Genomic DNA, 21625 nt, shown 5'->3' with positions numbered 1-21625 from the left:
TGTACTATGTTAAACTTCTTCCTATGCTATCTATTTTGTGTGTCTCTAGTTTATTTTGCTTGTTAGTGTGATGGTAACTTCACCACCTCCACGAGGAGGTTACCAGACAACATGTGTTGCATGTAACTAAACAGACTGACTTGTGTTTCCACCTAATAAAACCCGCAACCAAACAACCCGCCTTCCATTTCGTTGTAGCCAGGCTAGAGGGTATGCAGGCAACCAAACAACATGCAGATGTTGGCTTTTAGCCTGTTTTCCTCAATCAGGCCCACTAGGACAAGCATGAAATGCAAGAAAATAGATGCGAGCAACCAAACACGTCTTAGTGATTTCGTGGGTTTTGGTCTGCTGTCCTAAAAAACTCGAGCAGGAGGGAGTACTTGGCAGAAGCAATCCTCCTCAGCCAGGCCCGGGGAATGCAGCTTTGGCCCATTTGGTTGCCTCTGTTTCCTTATGTTCTACTCACCTCCTTAATCTCCTTCACCTAATCTCTTCTAATCTACAAACATTGCTTCGGTTTGAGATAAGCTCTACATGAAAAGATGCACATCGGCGTTGTGATTCCATTCAGGCAATCGGTTGCGGACTTGTTCCTATGCTATCGATTTTGTGTGTCTCTAGTTTGTTCTGCCTATTAGTGTGATGGTAACCTCACCACCTCCCCGAGGAGGTTACCAGATAACATGGGTTGAATGTAACCAAACAGTCTAACTTGTGTTTCCGCCTAAACAAGCCCGCAACCAAACAGCCTGCCTTCCATTTCGCCGCAGCCAGGCTAGAGGGTATGCAGGCAACCAAACAACATGTAGATGTTGGCTTTTAGCATGTTTTTCCTTAGTAAGGCCCAACTGGGACAAGCATGCAATGCAAGCAAAATAGATGCGAGCAACCAAACACGTCATTAGTGATTTCGTGGGTTTTGGTCTGCTGTCCTTAAAAACCCGAGCAGGAGGGAGTACTTGGCAGAAGCAATCCTCCTCAGCCAGGCCCCGGTAATGCAGCTTTGACCCATTTGGTTGCCTCTGTTTCCTTATATATGTTCTACTCATCTCCTTAATCTCCTTCACCTAATCCCTTCTAATCTACAAATGGTGCTTCGGTTTGAGATAAGCTCTACATGAAAGAGATGCACATCAGCGTTGTGATTCCATTCAGGCAATCGGTTCCTAGTTTCAATTACCATAAATCTTCAATTCATGCTTGGAGTTTTTTCAGACGAATTTCGGCAAATTCTTCACACACACACACACACACACACACACACACACATTTGACCATTTGAAACTTCCTTTAACCACTAGCTTCATCTCGTTCCATGCGGCTTTCGTGTTGTAAGTGTTCTGTTTCGACGGTCGTAGCCGAGTAGATCTATGTCTCCCTGCTGGACTATACAAATGTGTTCGTGTGTGTGTGCTGTTTTTGGCGAATTTCGGCAAATTCTTCTCCCCAGGTTGATCGTTTGAAATTTCCTTTGGCCACTAGCTTTATTTCATTGTTCCACACAACTCTCATATTGTTAGTTTTTTTTTCTTTATTTCAACACTCATAGAAAAGTTCTTCAAATGTGGTGGTGTGACCGTGTGAGGTAAGTTCATGCATATAACCAAATAGTTGAGTGTTGCATATGATGAGCCCATGCATGCAAACAAACAGTCATGTGTATGTTTTTACTCAGCCAGGGTGGAGGTGCAGGCAACCAAATTGAGTGCAGGACCTAGAGCATATATTTACTCAATCAAACTCTACCAGGCCACATATGCAAAGAGGTCAAAATTGATGCAGGCAACCAAACAGGCTCCTGGTAAATCAATGGAGCCGTCGGTTATGTCATATAACTGTGTATGTGACATACACAGTTATTTACTACTCCCTCTGTTCTAAAATAAGTGTCTCAAACTTAATACAACTTTGTATTAAAGTTAGTACAAAGTTGAGACACTTATTTTGGGACGGAGGGCGTACATGACTGTGTATGTGAGTTAATATATGTCACATAATTGTGTATTTGCCTCAGTTAATATATTTATTACCCTTTTGCGAAATAATTTGTTTACTTTTTGAGTTTGGTGTTTATTTACTATAGGGGGTATAATTCTGAGAAAAACATTAGATTGTCATTACAAAGAACCCAAAATAGGTTCTTTATTCTTACTTAAAATAATATTATAAATGATTCTGAAATAAAAAAAACTCATATTCTTTGTAGATTATTTTGAATCCATTACATTTGAATATTAATTGATCCATATATAGTTTTTTTAGCAGCTTGGAACTACGTGAGCTTGTATCTAGCTCGGTCCCTGCAAGGTCTATTCTTAAGCAGCGACGCAAGCCATGCAACATTTGCAAGCAACCTTTGCTTCATCAACGCGTGCTTGTATCTTTTCCGCAAAAAAGAAAATGCATGCTCGTATCTGCTTTGGTGGCGGTTTAGGTTAATCCTGTGGCGAAGCCATGCAAAAACTATTTTTACAAGCAGTCTTTGCTTCACCAACAATAGACATTAGCATGTTAACAAGTTGGAAGTTTAAGGATTGCCAAAGGCTATGAAAGGTAGTTTCACCAAAAACACTAAAACTGATCTACCATGACTTTGTTTTTCATAGAATGGTACTATCATGGAGATCCTGATAGAAGTACGTAGAAAGATTTGATTGCGTGCAGTCCAGCGCTCCTAGTTTCTCATGCCTCAGTATAAATTAAAAGTAAACCAGACAGAAGCAATAACTTGTGGCTTTGAACAAACAACTACTTCAGCATATACACTGCAATCAATATGCCCCATTTACAGTACAAGCAAAAAAAAAGTTAACCGGCAACTGCGGATTGATCAAAGGAAGCCAAAGCTGCTGAGGTTAAGACCAAATATGTGTAAGCATTTAGATATCAACAGGCTATGATGTCAGAAGACCAAACCTGTGTAAGCATTCACAAAATGGACAGTGCACCATTTACGCATAAACTTTGCTAGATGCAACAGAAGATAACACTATATGGATCATCATGTCTTACAGAGTAGGGTTACAGGTCAAAAACAAATAGGCTAATTAGAAATCTCTGAAGCTCATCTTAGGATCGCCGTGTCTCGAGTTCCCCCGCCTTCCCATACCCCGGCCGCCTCTCCCTCGTCCCCTACCCCTACCTCTCCCCCTGCCTCTCCGCATAAAGAACGACTTCCCATGCTTCATCTCAACGAGGGAATGTAACAGCTCATCACACAAGATACAACCCTCATGCAAAGTAGCTCCATCTTCAAGAGGGGTGGCTTTCTTGTTGAAGTCGACTTCAATGATAGTTGACTCACATGTTGGGCATTTCTTATCTGTGGTGGTGATCTTATGAGCGGCATGTGGGAGTAGCACAACGCAGTTACACGTGTTGCAGAGAAGCCGCCATTTTGGTGCGCTAACTGGATCAAGAATCAGGGTACCGCTACACTCTGGACAGGCGCAAACTCCCTGAGTGATCATCGATTGCTTGCATGTCGGGTGCGGGCAAAGGAAGCACGGCATGCCAGCCCCTTTCCCAACCTTGCCGGTGTCATCAAGCTTGAGTGCACCGAAAAGTTTGTCGATGCCTTCGAATGGAGGACTATTGTAGCAACAGGGGCATAGTGGAAAAGATTTTGCATCAGGGCCCACCATTGAGAACAGAAGCAACTCAAAACCATCAAGGGGGCAAATAATTTCCTTGTAAAGCTGGAAAGGATAATATCATTAATCAACCAAGTATACATGAATTGATGCTTGGCAGAACAAAGCATAAAAGATAATGCACTTTTTACAATCATTACACATATCACAAAGGTCAATGCAGTAGGTATGTTCAACATGAAACGTGGTAAAAGAATGTTAGGCGTGACATACCGAAGTTTTGGACAGGAAATAAAGCAAAACAAATGGTAACAGAACGAATATAATATGGCAGTGAATAAGAAAAAAACTGAAAGCTGCAAAAACAGGACATCATGCTGAAAACTAAAATAACGACCACATAATCACACAGAAAAATGGGAATAGAATTTAGTAAAGTAACCACCTTAATAGAACCATTCTGGGGAAGATAATAGACCTCCTCACAAGTTACACAATACATCCTCATTGGCTGAGTGGAAATATATTTCATATACCGACCACATTTACCGCACTTGCTCAATAGACGCCCAGAGTCTGCCAGAGGTGAAAACTGTGCTTCGAACAAAGTATCCATGTTTTCAATCTGCAAGCAACACAGTTCATTATAAGAAACTAGGAGTAGAAGAAAAGCATCCATGTCAATCATTGTCATCATGTACAAAGGAATAGTTCAATAGTCAATTGTAAAGATGGATGTTATTAAAAAGCATTTACTAAGAATCTAAAATTTTATAGCAACTCAAACATGTCATGCCTTGCACTTGTGCTTTAACTAAAATTTGCCAACATTTTCTAGGTATGGCTTTAATGAGTTGCTCACTCAATGATTTGGAAATGCAAATGTAAATCGTAAAATAAGCAAAACTAACACGATGGAGTCGGTCTTTGCCACTCAAATGGTAATTCTCAATAAGTTGATATTTTCACTGTAACATAAGTTTTGGGACTCCATAGACCAAAATTATAAGGCATGACATTAGTAGGGGAACCGGGATTAATACCCTTTTCAGGCCGGGACCAAAGCCCTGTTTTCTACTAGTGTTACACTGGGAATGTTGACAGATTGTCAAGTGCCAATCTTTAAGGTGGCAAACGACCAGCTGTCCCTTAAAAACAATACACCACATATAAAACCATAATTTTAAATTAAAGTCTGAAACATTTGTTCTAACTTAACAATCTTATTATATTTATGAACGAACGGGCGTGAGCTCAGCCTAATTTCTTTATTTATAGAAGGTGAAAATAGAGTATGTACAAAGTGTCGCCGGCAAGTAAAGGCCCTGCTGAAGGCCGACCAAGCAACTGGAGAGGGAAAGCTAACTCACATGTACAAACGCTGAAACAGCCAAATGTAGCTAATAGGGACAACTAAGCACTTTGGCGTGCCCTCTCACACTATATCAGTAAATATTGGCTGTTAAAAACAAGTTAGGACACTGAAGATCGAACAGTACTTAGCAACACAATGAGAAGTAAATCTGTGGATCGTATGTTCCTCTGTTTAACTACATCAGCCAAATACAAGAAAGCATGGGTTTATGCTTGATGCGGCATTGGAAAAAGCTTAAGAACCCATTCAAGTCAATGAACATATATATTTTGGAAGATTATGCAAGTACGCTCAGGTGAAATATACAAGAATGCAATTCACAAGACATCAAAATCTCAGACTATTAACATAATCAACTACCTTCTTCACAAAATAAGAGTACTTTCTCATAAACTGTTGAAGGACATGTTGAATGACTTGAAGATGATCAGCTTTGCCTTTTGCAATTAGAGTAATCTGCTGCTCAATAAAACTTCGGATATCTGGCAGGCAGAGATCGGCATCAATACACTGATATCCTCTTATCAGGGTAGTTCCCAGGGCTGTTGGTACTAATCTTCTTCCAGAATTTACCTTCAATAAAGATGAGGAGTTGCATTTACTCATGTGTATATTTGCATATTTAAGCAGGCATGCAGCGTTGAAGTTCACTACCATAAGATGTCAAAACTGTCAGGAGAGAAAAGCCCTCAACTAACCTGGACATAATTACGCTCCGAAATGTTGTTTATATGGACAGGAATTGATGCGTCTGTGCCTATGCCATTCTTTTCCATGAGAGAGATCAATTCACTCTCACTAAGGTAATCAGGAGCCGTGGTGCTTCCCTTAGTAAAGAATAAATATCCGTCAGTAATCTCACATCCAAATAAAAAGCAAGCTCGGGTAAATGTGAGGCTGTGACAAACTCATAAGCTTTACCTCGTATATGTCAACCTTATGAATATTAATTGTGTCCCCTTTTTTAAATGTTGGGAGATTATTCTCACCCACAGCCAGCCATGGCATAATAGATGTAAATCCTTTGGAAGTGACTCGGTGGCCAACACAACGGAAAATCTCTCCACCTGAAGTGAACTCAACTGCAGTCCTGCAAACCATTTTTCCCAGAAAGGGAGATGTTAATCACTAATAGTTCCATCAATAATCAATAAAGCAAGAGCTGGATTGATATGTTTACATTACAATAGAACAAGACATAAATTTAGGTACGGGGATCAGGAATAATGCATGTGATGACCAATGGGACAACAATACATATAATTTAGCAATCAAATGCAAATCCGAATACTCGTGCACTACCTTGTATATCTACAATCATGACTGACAGTGCCAATAAAATGCTGGCATATGTACTGGTACAGCCTCCATGCATCAGTTTCCAAAGCTTCTTCTGGTGCTAGTCGCATTGGAGTAATCGGGGGATGGTCCCCAACATCATGACCTTGACGAGGCTTAACAAAACCAGCATCCATCAACGTTCGGACGTTATTGGACCACAAAGGATTATGTGCTAATGTAGAAAGTACACTTTTAAAATCAAATGACGCGGGATAGGCAGTGCTCTCTGTACGCGGATAACTGTATAAAGATAATTATTAGAGCTTTAGCAGGAAACTCAAAAAACAAACATAATCATTAACTGTACATCAGCACCTATTTATGCAATTTTCAGCTGTAGTAAAAAGATGGTTGTAAGTCAGATGACGATCTACTCTCATAAGTCGTAACTACAACAAGTTGACTACAGTAGGGGGCTCCCTTACAGTCTTTCTGTTAAGAAAAAACAAGTTGACTACAGATTTACAAATTTTCCAGATAAAATTTAAAACATTATCCTGTGTACTACATATGACATCGTAGAGAGTAGTGTAAGGCTGACCCTTAAATGACACCTAAAATAAAATAAGACCATGTCAGCATATATAAACTTGACATAAAAAGAGTTCATGCAGGAATAGTGGGTACAAGAAGGACAAGTCAGACCGCCTGTGAAATATTTTGACAGTTAATCATACTACTTATGTGATAATGCTAGCAGATAGAATGTATACGGTAAGTTGGTAAAACTTTTGCTAATTCTCAGTTTCCTGAAATTGTTGAAAATCTCAGTCACCCCATACTGCACAGGATTTAGCCCACAATTGCGCTCTTGGACGGTGTGCAACTTTAGATAAATGTTAGTGCAATATTTTTAGTTTAAGGTCATATATGGAATTACATGGAGGTGGAGAAGGTTGGATGTTGATCCAAAAGCTTACAGAAGTGACTGAGAGTTAAGAAACTTCAGGCTAATTATGAATAGACCCATATGTTAAATAGCTCATGCCGACTTCAAATTAACTAACATTTTCCATAGAAAAGGGAGAGTCATTTCTAAAACCTTATGTATCCTTGAATGTAAAGCCGCTCGGCCATATGCATGGCTGTCTGGGGTCCGATACCTAGCGCACTTGATGCAACCTGGGATAAGAGCAATATTAAGCACACTAAAACATGAAACTGATTCAATGATTGGAGAAACTCTATCTAAGCGTATCCTAGAACTAGAAGCCCATTTTATACTCAAACGGATGTCCTGGTGCCATTATGACATACTCCAACAGCATAATCTTGGTACTAGATTCCATTTAAAGGCCATATACATTAATATGAAATTGCAATATCAATACTAAGGTCCAAACAGAAGTGAGCAATGCATCATTCACAGGTAAGCACAAATGAACTTTGCAGGCAACAAAGTAAAATGGCAATCCATACAGACATCGTTATCCAATGAAGTTGTAACTTAAACATGGAAAAATACTGCCAGCCTTAGAACTATCGCACCTTAAGCAGATTCACCGTATTAAGACCAGGTGGGCGGGCTTTGCACTCTTCCTTCACTGATATATCTGTTATTTTTAGAGCTCCATCACTGGCTACCATCTTTTGGAACATTACAGTAACCTGTGAAATTGAATGATGAACATGCTGAGAATACTTAGAAGGATGAAGTCAAATCACTAAGGTAGGGGATCTTACATCGAAATCAAAAAGTTTCTTCCTGTCCCATTCTAGCTGTATTTCATCACCATCTTTGATAATGTAAGCTCTCAAAGACCAGAATTTCTCTGGTTTGAATGTGTTAATTTGCTGGTAGCGTTGTACACAGAATCCAAGCGTAGGTGTTTGACAGGGACCGTACCTAATTTAGAAGAAGAAAAACAATCATAAGACCAAATTCTCCAGGAGATTCTTAAAGCAGGGATTAATCAAAGCTTTAAGAAACAGAAAAATGAATGATAATTGCAATTCAAATCTCTCCCTGTAAACCAGATGAATCATTCAAACATCAAAAGCATAAACATCCGCACTTTCCAACATGAAAACGCCAGTGAAGGCATACTTACATTACTTGCACTATCAAATTTATAGAAAGTGTCAAAAGAAGAATATTTGGAAAGGTTGCAAACTCAAGAGACCGAGCAAAAGGAACTTCCGGGAAAAGGTGATAAGCACTGACAATACAGATATTTAGATAAAAACCAGCAATGAGTATTTGAAGAATGTAGGTGGTACTTTCTTGTCAGAAAATTAATTCAATATGCAATTGGTTAACAAATTTATAGAGCTAAAGGGAGATAGAGAACTCACGAAATGACTCTTGAGTCGAGATTTCCATATTTTCCTTGAAAATATCGGGTCTGAAATCGAGTAAATGCTACTCCTACCTTCAAGTCTATTTCTTGCCGAGCATCCACCGCTAGTGCCTCGTCTTTGTTTGGCAACACAAGATTATCCATAGCATTTGATATGTCTTTCTCGGTAACAGATGAGAATCTAGCTCGAAATATTCTTTTGCCAACCTCATCCTCAGGAATCCCGGTGCAACTAATTACTGGAAAATACGATAGCATTGCTATTACATTAATAGGTTGTGAAAGAACCGAGCAAGCTGTGTACGCAAAAGTAATGAATGAAAATCACTCATATCAATTACATTACTCAGGAAAAGGTAAAATCTCGCATACACCAAATAATTTAGTTATAGATATTCACTGGGGAAAGAAAAATTATGTATAGCTTTGAGAAATTCAAAGCAATCTAACTAATCCAGCAGTTAACTTAGTTCAGCAGAGTATTTTGCCATCTGATAGTCTCTCTATCTTGGTCAAGTTGTTTGAACTTTGCTTTCTATTTCTAGAGTCCAGATCGTTTCTATCTCTATAGAGTCCAGATCATACAAAAATAAACTTCATGTAGAGCTCTTTGTGCAACAACCGAATTTCTAATACAGAACTAGATAGGATATAATGCACATATATTGCAGAACTGGAAATTATACCTTCAAAGCATATGTTTTCCCCTTCTCGGTCACAGTCAAGCCAAAGTACCAAATAGGTGCAGCCTCTAGCTTCCTGGGCTAGATGCCTGTGGATATGAGCCTTCAAGAGATACATATATCAGTTTGTATTTAAATATGGAAATGGGACTGTAACGATGGTGGTATTTGTGTATGTATAGTCAATTTGTCATAAAACTTAAGAAGAGGCATTTCAGTATTTCACCCACCATGTCCTTTACAAATTTATCCAAGTAATACAGCCGGGAGTTCTTTTGTGATAGGGCAGTAAATTTGTCAGTTTAGATTCTAGAAAGTAGAAACTAGGCATAGTGTCAAAACGTTCTTATATTTTGGGACGGAGAGAGTACATCAAAAAGCCAAGTAAACACTTATAGAGAAAAAGATGAAATAGGATGACTGAGGGTCAGCTAAACTGTGTAGTAGATCCACCATAGTACCATCTAAAGGTAGAGTAGAACTCGTGTATAAATGTACAATATATACGTAGAGAACTAACTGAAGTTGTTCTTACATAATTGAGATTGTTTGATTACTCCTGTGTCCTACTGTTAACTGAGTTGTATTCGCTAATTAGAGTTATAGAGTGCATTACCTTTGGGTTACTCTCGGATCTCAGAACTGGAGCGTTAAAAAGGTCCATCGGATCAGTCCCTTCCCAGTTCTGATATGCAGGTGGGAAATCAACACTGCAAAAGACGAGACATTGAGTAAAAAAATGGACACAAAAGAACTTATTGCCCAAGGTTAGAATTGTAGTGAGCAACTGCAATATTCATTCAGCAAAAGTGGAATAATTACTTATATATTTTGTTTAAGGTATCTATTTTGCAAATATGCAGTGGGTCCACCATGTGTTCATGTCTGTAACTGTAAGTATCAAGACTGACATGAAAAAAGCGTATGCACATCAATTCAAATGCATTGCGCAGTTAACAACTGGAATGGACTAGAGCTAGTGCATCAAGTGATGCAACTGTAATGAAGGATCTTGAAAGAATTGATGAAGAAATGCAGGACCTGAAGACATGTCCGATGACTGATGTCACTCTGAAGAATGCCTGAGAGCCCTGAAACATCCCATCAAACTCGTGAACATCGGTACTTCCCTTCCGCGTAGACATCTGCACAAATGTTGACGATTTTGAAATGTGTGATGAGAGTGAAATGCTAGAGCACCAAACGCCCATTTGCTTTTCATGATATAGCCCACATATGCAGTACAGTAGCAACTACCCAAAAGTGTATAGCCCTTCATCCCGGAAGTGATGAGTTGATCATTACACAAAATTTTGCACTAAGTTTGATTTGGATTTGCAGTGGGAGCATTAAGCAGCATCAGAAAGAAATGTTCCATCCATGTCAGTGCAACTAGTTCTATCAGCTCTCTACTAGCATGCCCTGAATCTCACTGGAGCTACTCTACAGTGACAACGACCGCGACTACTTGCAACATCGAGCCATTACGAGGACAAGCCGTTTCCTATAGGGGAAACCTGGGCTGCGACCAGACAAGCTATCTGCCTGGCTTCTCTGAACCAGAAACTTGTTGCCGTTAGGGCTCGGTCCTAATACACTGTCGCCGATTTCGAGTTAAAACCACAGCCAAATTAGTCGCCAGGGGGGCAAAAATATCACGGCCGTGGGAGGTTTGGGCGCGGGAGGGAGGGAGGAGGGAGACTTACGCGGCCGCCGGAGAGGGCGGAGGCGATGGAGAGCGCGATGCTGGGCTTCTCCGCGACCTGCAGCGACGGCGACCCGAGCGTGAGAAGGTCTGGAGAGTAGGGCTACCGCGGCCGCCATTAGCGACAGCGCGGTGGCTCGGTAAGCTACGCCGCGGCGGCGGCGGCGGCGGCGGTGGGTGCTTACCATTAAAACCTTGGGCGCCATGGGGACGGAAGGAGAGAAAGAGGAAGAGGTTCGGCTCTGAGTGGGTCTAGCGGCCGAGCCCGTGTCCGTGTGGTACTGTGGTTGCGTTCGTGTCGTGTGTCGACCAATTGGCGGCCCTCACAGTAGTACCGCCGATACAGTAGCATTTTCTTTTTCTGATTCCGAGAGTAAAATCTGTTTTAAACCTTGTAAAAATTTGAATTTGTAGAGATGGTTTAAATCAAACCCTAAACTTCATGAAACAAAATCAGCACCAACCGACAATTCATGGTCATTTACCTTTTGTCCATTTGCAAATAGGGATCGCTAACGTGGCCACAGTCGTCACGTCTATCTCATCGGCAACCATGAACCACATGTTCCCTCACACCATATCCCACATCTCCCCTGCTACCAACACACTTTCTTTAGTCATGCCCGTCCCTTCGCGCGCGCACATGAAGCTTGAGGAGGCCACCCCAACCAACACGCCGCTTCAGTTTGGAGCTCATTTGTGCCGGTCCTCCTTGCTGATGTTCTTCCAAGCTGCCTAGAGATCCATATTTGAAGCCACCGTGGCCATATGTTGGCACGGCACGACACGACACAGGGCCAAGTCGGCCCTTTCAACACAGTTTGGGGCCGTTTTGACCCATTTAGGGTTGTTTTGACCTTTGTGGTGGTTGTTTTGGCCTTTTTAACCTAAAAACAAAAGGCCCGGAAGACCGAAACAGCCCACAAGGTCAAAAATCGAGCCGGATCATCCCTTTTAGCATGCGTGTCAAGGCAATTCATGAGTCGAAACCTTTGGACCAGCATGACATGAGCCTTTTATAAAAGGGCCTACGTGGGTTAGTCATGCCAAGCCTTTTTATGGCTGGGTTGTGTCATGCCGCCCATATTGCCGCCCATATGGCCATGTTTGGATTAAACGCTTGTAATCCCCTCTCCCACACCGCCTCTCTGCATATGTATATATCCCTCTTGTACTTTGTACACATTGCAATGAAAATTACTAACGGGGAATCACCTGGTCATTGAGAAGCTTCACCTTAAGGGCATTGACACATCTACATGGCATACCAAGGACACCGTGAAGAATTGGTGGGTAAGCAGAACCAGCGTGGGCACATCTCATTGAAAAGTCATAGCTTTGCTTACCATGCTTATGGCTTGGACCATTTGGAATGAGCGTAACGCTAAGGTATTCCGCCACAAGAGCGCCTCTCCGGCAATCCTTCTCAACATCATCATGACCGAGGCAAACTTATGGATCACCGCAAGTGTGAAGAAATCAGGATCTGTTGTATCCAAGGTTATTTGTAACAAACTCTATCCTCCCTTAATTAATAGATTAGGCAAATCTTTTGCCTCCATTTCAAAAGAAAGTATATTAGCATGTGACAAGATGAGGATGATAGATATCAATATCTGTTGCTCATCTTGAGGGGAGTGTTGTGGTTGGAATGTGTTTATGTGTGTGGAGTAAAAGGCCCAACATGCATGTGCACTGAATATATATGTACTCTCCCTGCCTCACAATATAAGACGATTTTGCAAGCTATGGGACGGAGGGAGTATTATGTATGTCTTCCAAGGCAAGAAGAGAGAAGGATTTGGAGAGTTGCACACCAAAAATCGGGTATTTAAAATGGTGTTCAGGCTCATGTGCTCCGCATTGAATACTAAACCAGAAGAAGAAAACAGTAAAAAAATGTTTACTCTCAAGTGTCAACATGAGTGTCTTGTAAACTGTGTGCAAATTTTCACGAGGAAAAGACATCTATGGTGGTCTGCGAAAAAAATTAGCGTTCATAACCCTGAGTTTCAAAATGCTTCCCCCACCAAAAAATCTGTTAAAAATGTGTACTGTTATCGTCTATCCTGCACAACTACAAACTGAGATCAAAAATTGAAGGTCAGTATGATGACTGACATAATCACCATGGAAGACCCTTGGGCACAAAAACTTCTGGATGATTCAAGAGAACAATGAATTGATCTCTTATTGACAAAATGAATAAGCCATCAGTTACAAGATCATCAGCAGTTTTGAGTGAAGGAAAGAACAAGCCTAAGGTAATTCTATGAAACAGATTACACTGATCACTGTCCATTCATTAACAGGACGAATTTCCCCTAAAGAACACTCCTTAAGAATCAAGAGGGAAAATCCCACTCCCTAAAGAACACTCTTGAAGAAACAAGGAGGAAAAAATCAACTTATTTTTTAGCAGTGGCATGACTCTAGACTCCTTGTTTGGGCTACACAGAGAATGGCAGCTGGTAGAGGTAAGTGAAGCATATGTACAGAACCGGAGCAACTCCTTCCCTTCCTGGTTTATGTGAGATATCTAAAGGCTTCCCTGACCCCCATCTCCTAGACAGAACTGCAGTATTGATTGTACTCCTTTCTACAGGCCTCAGGGACAACGCATGCGGTACAAATCATGCACCTCCGCGCTTGCGAACTGCGTGTAGTCCTGTTGTTGTTGACGACTCGCCTCCTTCTTCTTAGAAGAACGCTTAGTCGGCGCTTCACTGGGCATGTTATTGCTTGGTGGAGTTAGTGTCACCGGTGGATTGATAGGTGGGGGCGCTGATGTTGCTGGGCAGCGATGTCGGACATTGATCATGTGCGTCTTGGTTGCAGTTGAGGTGCTACCAGTTATGTTTACCATAATAACAGCTTCCTTGTCCCTGGTGTCTTCGCACCACCAGTTTTGTGGTATCCCGTCGACAAATTCTTCTTGTGTGTAGAAGTCCTCATGGTGTATTGTAATATCCACGGTTTCTCCTGGTTTAATAAGACCGTTCGCTGGTAGGACCTGTCGTGCCATGGTAAATTACAAGTTGGTTATGGTATTCAGCATAAAGGCAAAGACAAATCGAGAATGCCAAAGAACCCGCACTTCAGAACTACTGTCTGCCCTCTGCCATGGTCAGTCAAACTTCCGTCGTGATTCAGTAATGACTAACGATTATTGATCTATATGGGCAAATGGCTACATAGTTTGTTTCTTATAATCTTTGCTAGAAATTATAAGGAGTAATAATCGATGAATCATATGGTTCCTATAGGTTGCCGCGAGAACCTACATATAGACTGAAGTTTCACATCATGGAGTCATCGATGGATCATATGGTTCCTATAGGTTACCTTTAGACTCCATGATGGTACAACATAAAAAGTTGGTCGAAAAATTTAGTTGCATCAAGTATAAAAAAAATAGTCATTCATACCTCAAGCCAAAGTGGAAAGCCAAATGATGCCCTTGGAATAATCTCTGGTTTAGTCCCGTCGTCCTTTTTGATCGACTGGCCTTCACATAGGATTTCAAAAGCTGCTTTGCTTGTTTCACAATTATTGGTAATTTGGAAAACAATATTCTCTTGATTTTCCAATATAATTTCCTCTGTGCTAACTGTGCTGTCAGGAACAAAACAAGACTCCTTAAGCATAGACCGCACTTCCTCATTCGATTCGATTATTTCTCCATACTCTTGTCTTCTTGTTAACTCATCTACTCGTGCAATATCAACGCTAAATGTGCACCTCACAGGTTTATGATCACTCTCTGTGACCTCCATGACAGCTACATACCTATTAAAACAGAGGTAAAACAATATGCATATGAGAGAAAGGAATGGTGGGATATCACAAGAAGAAATCAAGAAAAAGTGTTGTAGTAGCTGACGATGTAATTGCAGCAACTACAGGGCACTCTAGCGAGCATTCGGCTACTGATACAGCACGACTGTCGCGATATAGCACCCTATCACACCAAGCAGGTATCCGCTTCTTCTCACCCGAATCATACCCTACAAGGCAGTTGAATAAGAAGCTTAAGAACCAATGGTTTTATTTACTATGCGCTAATAAATTACAAAGCAATTAAGAAATATATATTTCTAAGTGAGCCAGTGGCAAGATCTGAGCAGAGTTTTTTTAAAAAAAATCATCGGTGAACAGAAAATAATTGATCAAATGCTTGTAGAATCAAAAGAGGCATACCTCCAAGACCTGGCGCGTGCTTTTGGAATTTGTAAGTCGGTGGGAATTTGATCAGACCTTCACGCATTCCTTGAAATACTTTTCCAGCTTTCATTTCTGCTCGAAGCTGATCCTTCTCTCTTAGCCAATCAAAGCTTCTTTGGGAAACCATGTCCCTTGCTTCATCATATGTGATACCATAAAGCCGGTAGTTGAAATCACCAAGAAAGACAACCATATCAGCATCAGCCAAGTCAGGCCTGACCTCATCAACTGGATTTCCATTAACCTGCCATTACCACAAAATCTGGACATTAGCATAATTCATCAGTATGGATATCCTGAAGGTTAGAGAACACGTACATTCACTGTTCTGTGCAATTGGACAGATGTAGCAGAAGCTGAAACAAAAGAAATCACAAGGGTTAGAGAAAGTACATTTTGGTGCTTGAAACAACATTATGCAATACTCCCTCCGTTCCACAATGTAGTGCATATAGATTTTTCTAAAAGTCAAACTTTATAAACTTTGACCAAGTTTGTAGAGAAAATCATATACATCTAGAATACCAAACACATGTGCTTAGATACATCACAAGACATACTTTCATATTATGTACATTTGGTATTGTAGATATAAATAGTTTTCTCTATAAACTTGGTCAAACTTTATAAAGTTTGACTTTGCAGAAAATCTATATGCGCTACATTATGGAACGGAGGGAGTACATATGTAACACCTAAAGTCCAATACAAAAATATATGGAAATTAAATAGGAAACGAACATGTGGATCCATGAGGTTTGTTGAAAGCCATTGTACGATAAATGTGATCGAAGTCAGCATTGCGCCTGGCAACAGCTTCCAGATGTGCAGCAAAATGATTGCTCACAAAACACATTTTACGATCGTAGACTCTTATTCTTAATCCTACACCACCCTGCAGAAGAATCACTTGTCATGACACAAGGAAAATAATTGGGGAGCATGACTTAGACACATGCAACAAAATATAAATCGATGCAGTGATCAGTGATTTGAATGTGCTCCTGCATGCAAGTGTTTCTTCCTATTCAGAGAGGCTTGCTTATGAAATCGTAAATAGAATTTCATTTTCCCACATAATATATACCACAGAAGCCCTTTATCTTGTAAGGAGTATACAAAGAAAATATCCTCGAATATCTGGCGAGTACTCTACTGATTACTTTGTTCCAACTTTCATTCTTCATGTTTAGAAACATGTCATTATGGTAGTTGTACATAAGGACACAACCTTCAAAAATGGAGGCCACAACGAGGAACTTGAATGTCTGTACATATATACCATCATATACCTTATTGCCGATGGCACGTCCAAGACCACATGGAACTGCTGCAGCCTCAACATCACCGACATATGGCTTAAGACTTTTTCTTGCCCTTGAAAAGTTAATATTTTCCATATTATGTATATCACATGAGAACGGAAACTCAACAGGTTATCATTATGCGGCAAGAGAAATTTGATCGTAATTCTAAGAAACTAATTCATGACAGGCCCATACCATGCAGCAATAAGCAATGCAGCCAACTGCCTAGAACCAACTCGGTGGAATGATGTCCCCTCATCAAGTGCTTTGCCTATATTATCTATCCACCATTGACCATTGGCACTTCCCTCAAGTCCTACCTAAAACCATGAACAAGGGAAGTTCAGTAAAGCGTGTGACTCAGGGATACTTACACATAATGAAAGTAACAATATGAGCCATCACGGAGATCATAATTTTTAAATTTGAGAGAGAAAGTAAAACAATCAAAATAAGATAGACTTAACGAAAAGAATGATGCAGATGACATTTTGGTTCATTCAAGTGAATATCATAAAATTGGAAGTGTCCAAGAAAAACCGTAGTTGACATGAAACAATACATAAATCATGTCGCATTGATGATTGATAACCAAAAGCTTGGTTGCTGGGGAAAGCAACAACTAATGACTGAATTGTACAATATCAGGAAAAGATGAAACAGCAAAACCGTGATAAAATGGCTAAAACATGTTAGTAAGAGTATAATGAACAACATTACAACTTGGAACAGTATTGAAGTGTTCTTTTCGCATAAGAATGCTCGTAATTGCTTTAGAAAAAAAAGCTGTCACAAAACTAATCTCCGGTGGTGAAAATTCAAGAGTTGAGAGTGATCTAAAGCACAAAAACGGAATCTAAAGGGAATAATCTCACTTCACAAGTAAATTGCTAAGATGGTGCGATTGGCAGGTTGAACCATATACTTCAAATTAACACTCCTAAAGCAGGATTAGTTGTTAATGTTCTTAGCTACCAATACATACTTGGACGCAGGCTTTAAATAATTGATTGATTGAACAGCAACAAAATGAATGACTGAAAGGGAGATAAAGTATCTCACAGTTTCTTTTGCTGCAGAAATTGCAAGAAAACCTGCACCCATCTCAACCTCTTGTAATCCAACAACAACTAACCCGACATCAGATGCTACGCTACCCAACCATGCTTTAAGTGACTCGGCAGTTGCTTTTCCCTGCGCTACATTCCAACTTCCAACCATTATGTTTATCTTTTCCATTCTAGTGTATGACAATTCTTTGTTAGCCAATTCAGTTCGCAAAACATCATCAAGAGGTCCAGGGGATGTCAGTGGCCATCCCCGGATACCGCCATGATGTGCCAGAGTGTAGATGTAAGAACCACCAATCGCCATCCTTATGACCGGGCAGCTATGTCCAGTCCATCCTGCGAGAAGGTTACCATCGACATCCATGACTTGAACAGTACCACTGGCGTAGCCGACCCACACCCTATCTCCGAGTGCCTTTATGCACTGCACAGAAGAAGTATGATGCTGGAACTCCTGCATTCGGTTCCCATTTCCATCCCACTGGATAATGCAACCATTTGTGCATCCAGACCAAATTGCCCCATCATCTGCTTGAGCCACTGCTCCTGTTCTCCGGTTATCTTCGACAAATGTCCCCTTTGTTGCAACCCTGCGCACCGCGTCGGCTGCTCCCATTAAGGCATTCCTAGATTTCTGGAAGAAGTTCAAAGAGCCTCCCGACTTGTCCTTCTTAGATGGTTTTACTTTGACCTCTACTTCCTCCATGGGTTGCTCTGGCATGACCGGTGTATCTAGCCGAGCCGACTCAACTTGGCCATCCATTCCAAATACTTTCAGCAGCTCCCTTGTACGAGCATCCCTGAGGCACACATTTCAGTACAATCTACAAGTTAAAGCAGCTACCTGGCAAAGATGGTAATCTAATCTAAACACAACATTTCATTAGTATTTCTGAAGGCATACCAGAGAGCAAATGTCATGCTTGTCAGGGTCCAAACCTTGGCCCGAGAATGATCGGCAAGCATGTACTTAACATCAGATGCAGGGAGAGAGCATACGTTGCCAACTGTGCAATGGTTCCTGAGGTCAATGTACGCCCTCTCCACCAACAATGCAGCCATGTGCCTCTCTTCCGGTGACAGCGAGAGGGACTTGGCAATGGCGTCGTATGGCCATGCCTTTATGACTCCACCCTCTGAGCCCGACCATATCTCACCTGTCAGATTCAAACAGCGAGAGGGACTCTTCACATTTGGCAAGCACATACAAGAGAAATGCATTGTCACAATATGAGGAGATGATAGATAGATGGCATGCTGCTCACCATACGAGGTGATGGCCATGGAGAGCACCGGCGTGCGGCCGTAGGCCTGCCACGTGAGGGCTTCCCTGAACACGGGGGCGCTGTTGGGTCCACCGTGTGCGCTTCCCCCAACGCTCCCTTCGCCGCCTGAACCAGGAGGCGGAGGCGCGGGCGCCGTGGCGGCCGTCTCGAGGTCCATGCGCCACGAGCGGATCCTCCCGTCCTTGTGCCCCGTCCACAGCAGGCCGTTGGCCCTGTCCATGGCGACGCAGAGCGCGGGCGGCGCGGGCACGCCCTCGCGGAAGGGCGCGCTCTCCTCGTCGCCGCGGCGCGCGCCAGCGCCCCACCCGGCGAACACCTCGTCGAGCGCCCACACCCGGATCCCGGACTCGGCCCCGGCCCAGAGCTGGCGGCGCTGCGGATCGGAGGCGAGCGTGCGGAGGAAGGAGCCGGCCTGCGTCTCCCGGAGCGGGTGGGGCCGCACCTCGAGCGGGGGAGGGCGGTGCGGGTGCATTGCCGCGCGGAGCGGCACGCGGAAGATGCCCTTGCCGCCGCCCGCGCCGACGAACTCCGGGAGGGTGCCGGCGCCGCCGCCGTACTCGGACATGGCGCGCTCGAGCGTCATGGAGCCGTCGCTGGCGCCGCCGACGGAGCGGCGGGAGCTGGGGCCGGAGGAGTAGGAGGCGCTGGGGTGGTGGTGGTGCTGCTGCTGCGGCGGGAGCGGCGGGTGGTATCCCGCGGGGACGCCGGCGGAGGGGTCGTGGTGCGCGTAGGAGAGGGAGTGGGAGGCCGGGAGGACGTGGTCGTCGTCGAGGCTGAGGTTGCGGAGCGCGGCGCGGCGCGCGGACGCGGTGTCCCCGCGCGACAGCGGCTGGCTGTAGGAGATGCCCCTCCGCTGCGGCGGCCGCGACGAGGCGGCGGCCAGCTCCTTGAGCGCCTCGTCGTCGGGCTCCATGGGTGTGATCGCGCCCCCGCCACCGACGGCCGGTCGATCTGATGTGCGTGCGTGCGCGCGGCCTGATCGGTGAGTGGTCCTGGGGCTGGGCGTGGGAATGGGAGCGGGAGGGATAAGATGGAAATGGTCAAGATGGCGAGGCGAGGGAGGAGGGCGCGGCGAGGGAGGCGCGGGAGAGGGAGTGGTCGGGGCTCCGACGCCGTCGGAGACGGAGGCCAAGGGGGGCGCGTGTCGCGTGCTCCTGTCTGCGGACCGGGCCCCACTGTCAGCGCCCAAGGCTATTTTTTCACTCTTTTCATCATTTCTCTTCTCCTTGCATGAAATTTCCTTCAATTTCAGCCACCTAAATTAGTACTGCTACAAGATTAGTTACTATCTAACACTCAGCCAAGCAATGTTATTGGGTACTATGTTCTTTTGTGTTTAGGGTATTACGTTTGAGGTTCTAATTATGTTTCAAATGTGATTAATTAGTCCTAATAATTTGAAACAACCTAGTCCCAGTTATTTACAGACCTAACCTACTACCAGGCGAGTCCGAGCGCCCCTTCTCCCTCCGCCTGTCTCTGCAACGACGGGAGGGACGGGCACCTCAGGTCTTCGGTCTGATGGTGGTAAGGTTAGAATAAATTTAGCATTGTCACCATTCCATGGCGATGAGGCAATGTTTTGTCGCCGTCAACGTGGAATAAGGTATCCCAGTCTCGCCCTCATTCCAGTGATGCTTCTTCATATCATCGAAAGGTGTGTAAAAGATGTTGTGTCCCGAATCTGGTTCTTTAGGTTTGCTTTTTTTTCCTATAGGTTTGTCTCGATCGCACTATCCTACACAGGGAAAAATGAGGTTGTACATCTTGGTCATCTGGCTCCAGTTCCGATCTATAATGGTTGGCAAGCCTCGGTCCTATTGGGGAGCGTAGGAGATTTGTGCTCTTCGACTCCGTCTGGTCAGAACTGAGGCGTTCTGCAGGCCTTGTCTTGAGTTTTCTTCTCTAGGGCGGCGATTTTTTATGCAGGTTGCGGCCACCTGTGTCTTATGGTCTACAAGGACAATTTTACGGCCGCTACTTTTGCAAGATCCTAGGGTTAAACAAGTTTTTTCTGCTAAGACACGGGGCAGAGGCGACGACAAGCTTTGCTTGAGGCGCGTCGTCGATGAAGGCAAGAGAACGATACATTGCCACATATATTCTACTCTTGACGGCGTACGATTTAGGGTGCCGACGGTGCTCAATGTATTCACATCAGAAGGTGCGACAAGGGGGTGTGGCTCTGCGGACCAAGGGGATGGAGACGCGGTGATGAAGGCCCGACCCCCATCCCTTGAGCAGCGACATACGACCGACCGAAGGGGGGACCCTTGTTCCTCTTTTTTTATGGGAGCATGACCGGTTCGTTCTCTCAAGAGGCAACCTCCTCTGTCCGGGAGGGAAATAATGAATCGATATCCACTAACAAGTGGCAAAGGGGGGTAAATACTCCCAACTTCTAGGGAACATAGCAAAATGGTTAGTTGTGAAGTTGGAAAATTGGGGTGATCCGGAAGCCAAAAATACACTACCAAGTTCTAGGTTTTTCACCGCCGCCCGATTCGAGCTCCCCTCCCCCCTCCCCCCGGCGCCACCAGATCCCCACACAGACCCGCTGCCACGCCGCCGCCGCGTTTCTACGGCTCGATTCGAGCTTATCGTGCCGCTACGCCGCTGCCAATCCGCCACCCAATTCGAGCTCCCGCCACCGGCCATTTGAGCTCCCTGCCCGCCACATTTGACGCTAGACGCTCAGGCGCTGCACCGCTCCTCGCCGCTCAGCCACTGACGCTCCT

General features: G+C 43.5%; 2 protein-coding genes across 2 annotated transcripts; both read right to left on the bottom strand.

Annotated features, from left to right (window-relative positions):
• Nucleotides 1–2953: 2953 nt before the first annotated feature.
• LOC125509898 (DNA topoisomerase 3-beta) lies at nt 2954–11309 on the bottom strand. Its single transcript, XM_048674926.1, has 15 exons — nt 11186–11309; nt 11002–11058; nt 10337–10440; nt 9912–10005; nt 9299–9398; nt 8608–8851; nt 7996–8158; nt 7801–7920; nt 7355–7434; nt 6274–6552; nt 5893–6061; nt 5670–5798; nt 5332–5544; nt 4042–4221; nt 2954–3701 (listed from the first exon to the last, which is right to left on the bottom strand). Exons 1-15 carry the CDS (start codon nt 11204–11206, stop codon nt 3051–3053), a joined length of 2604 nt encoding a protein of 867 aa, XP_048530883.1. The 5' UTR covers nt 11207–11309; the 3' UTR covers nt 2954–3050.
• A 1849-nt stretch (nt 11310–13158) lies between these two features.
• LOC125509896 (type I inositol polyphosphate 5-phosphatase 13-like) lies at nt 13159–20196 on the bottom strand. The gene is made up of 11 exons (XM_048674924.1): nt 18867–20196; nt 18506–18758; nt 17594–18401; nt 16727–16851; nt 16517–16601; nt 15966–16119; nt 15543–15580; nt 15201–15468; nt 14884–15007; nt 14429–14789; nt 13159–14013 (listed from the first exon to the last, which is right to left on the bottom strand). Exons 1-11 carry the CDS (start codon nt 19798–19800, stop codon nt 13609–13611), a joined length of 3555 nt encoding a protein of 1184 aa, XP_048530881.1. The 5' UTR covers nt 19801–20196; the 3' UTR covers nt 13159–13608.
• Nucleotides 20197–21625: the final 1429 nt, after the last annotated feature.

Source organism: Triticum urartu, chromosome 5 (genome assembly GCF_003073215.2).
Source record: "Triticum urartu cultivar G1812 chromosome 5, Tu2.1, whole genome shotgun sequence".
Lineage (NCBI taxonomy): Eukaryota > Viridiplantae > Streptophyta > Magnoliopsida > Poales > Poaceae > Triticum > Triticum urartu.
Note: the sequence above shows the minus strand (reverse complement) of the source record. Positions and strands in the feature narration are given on the sequence as shown.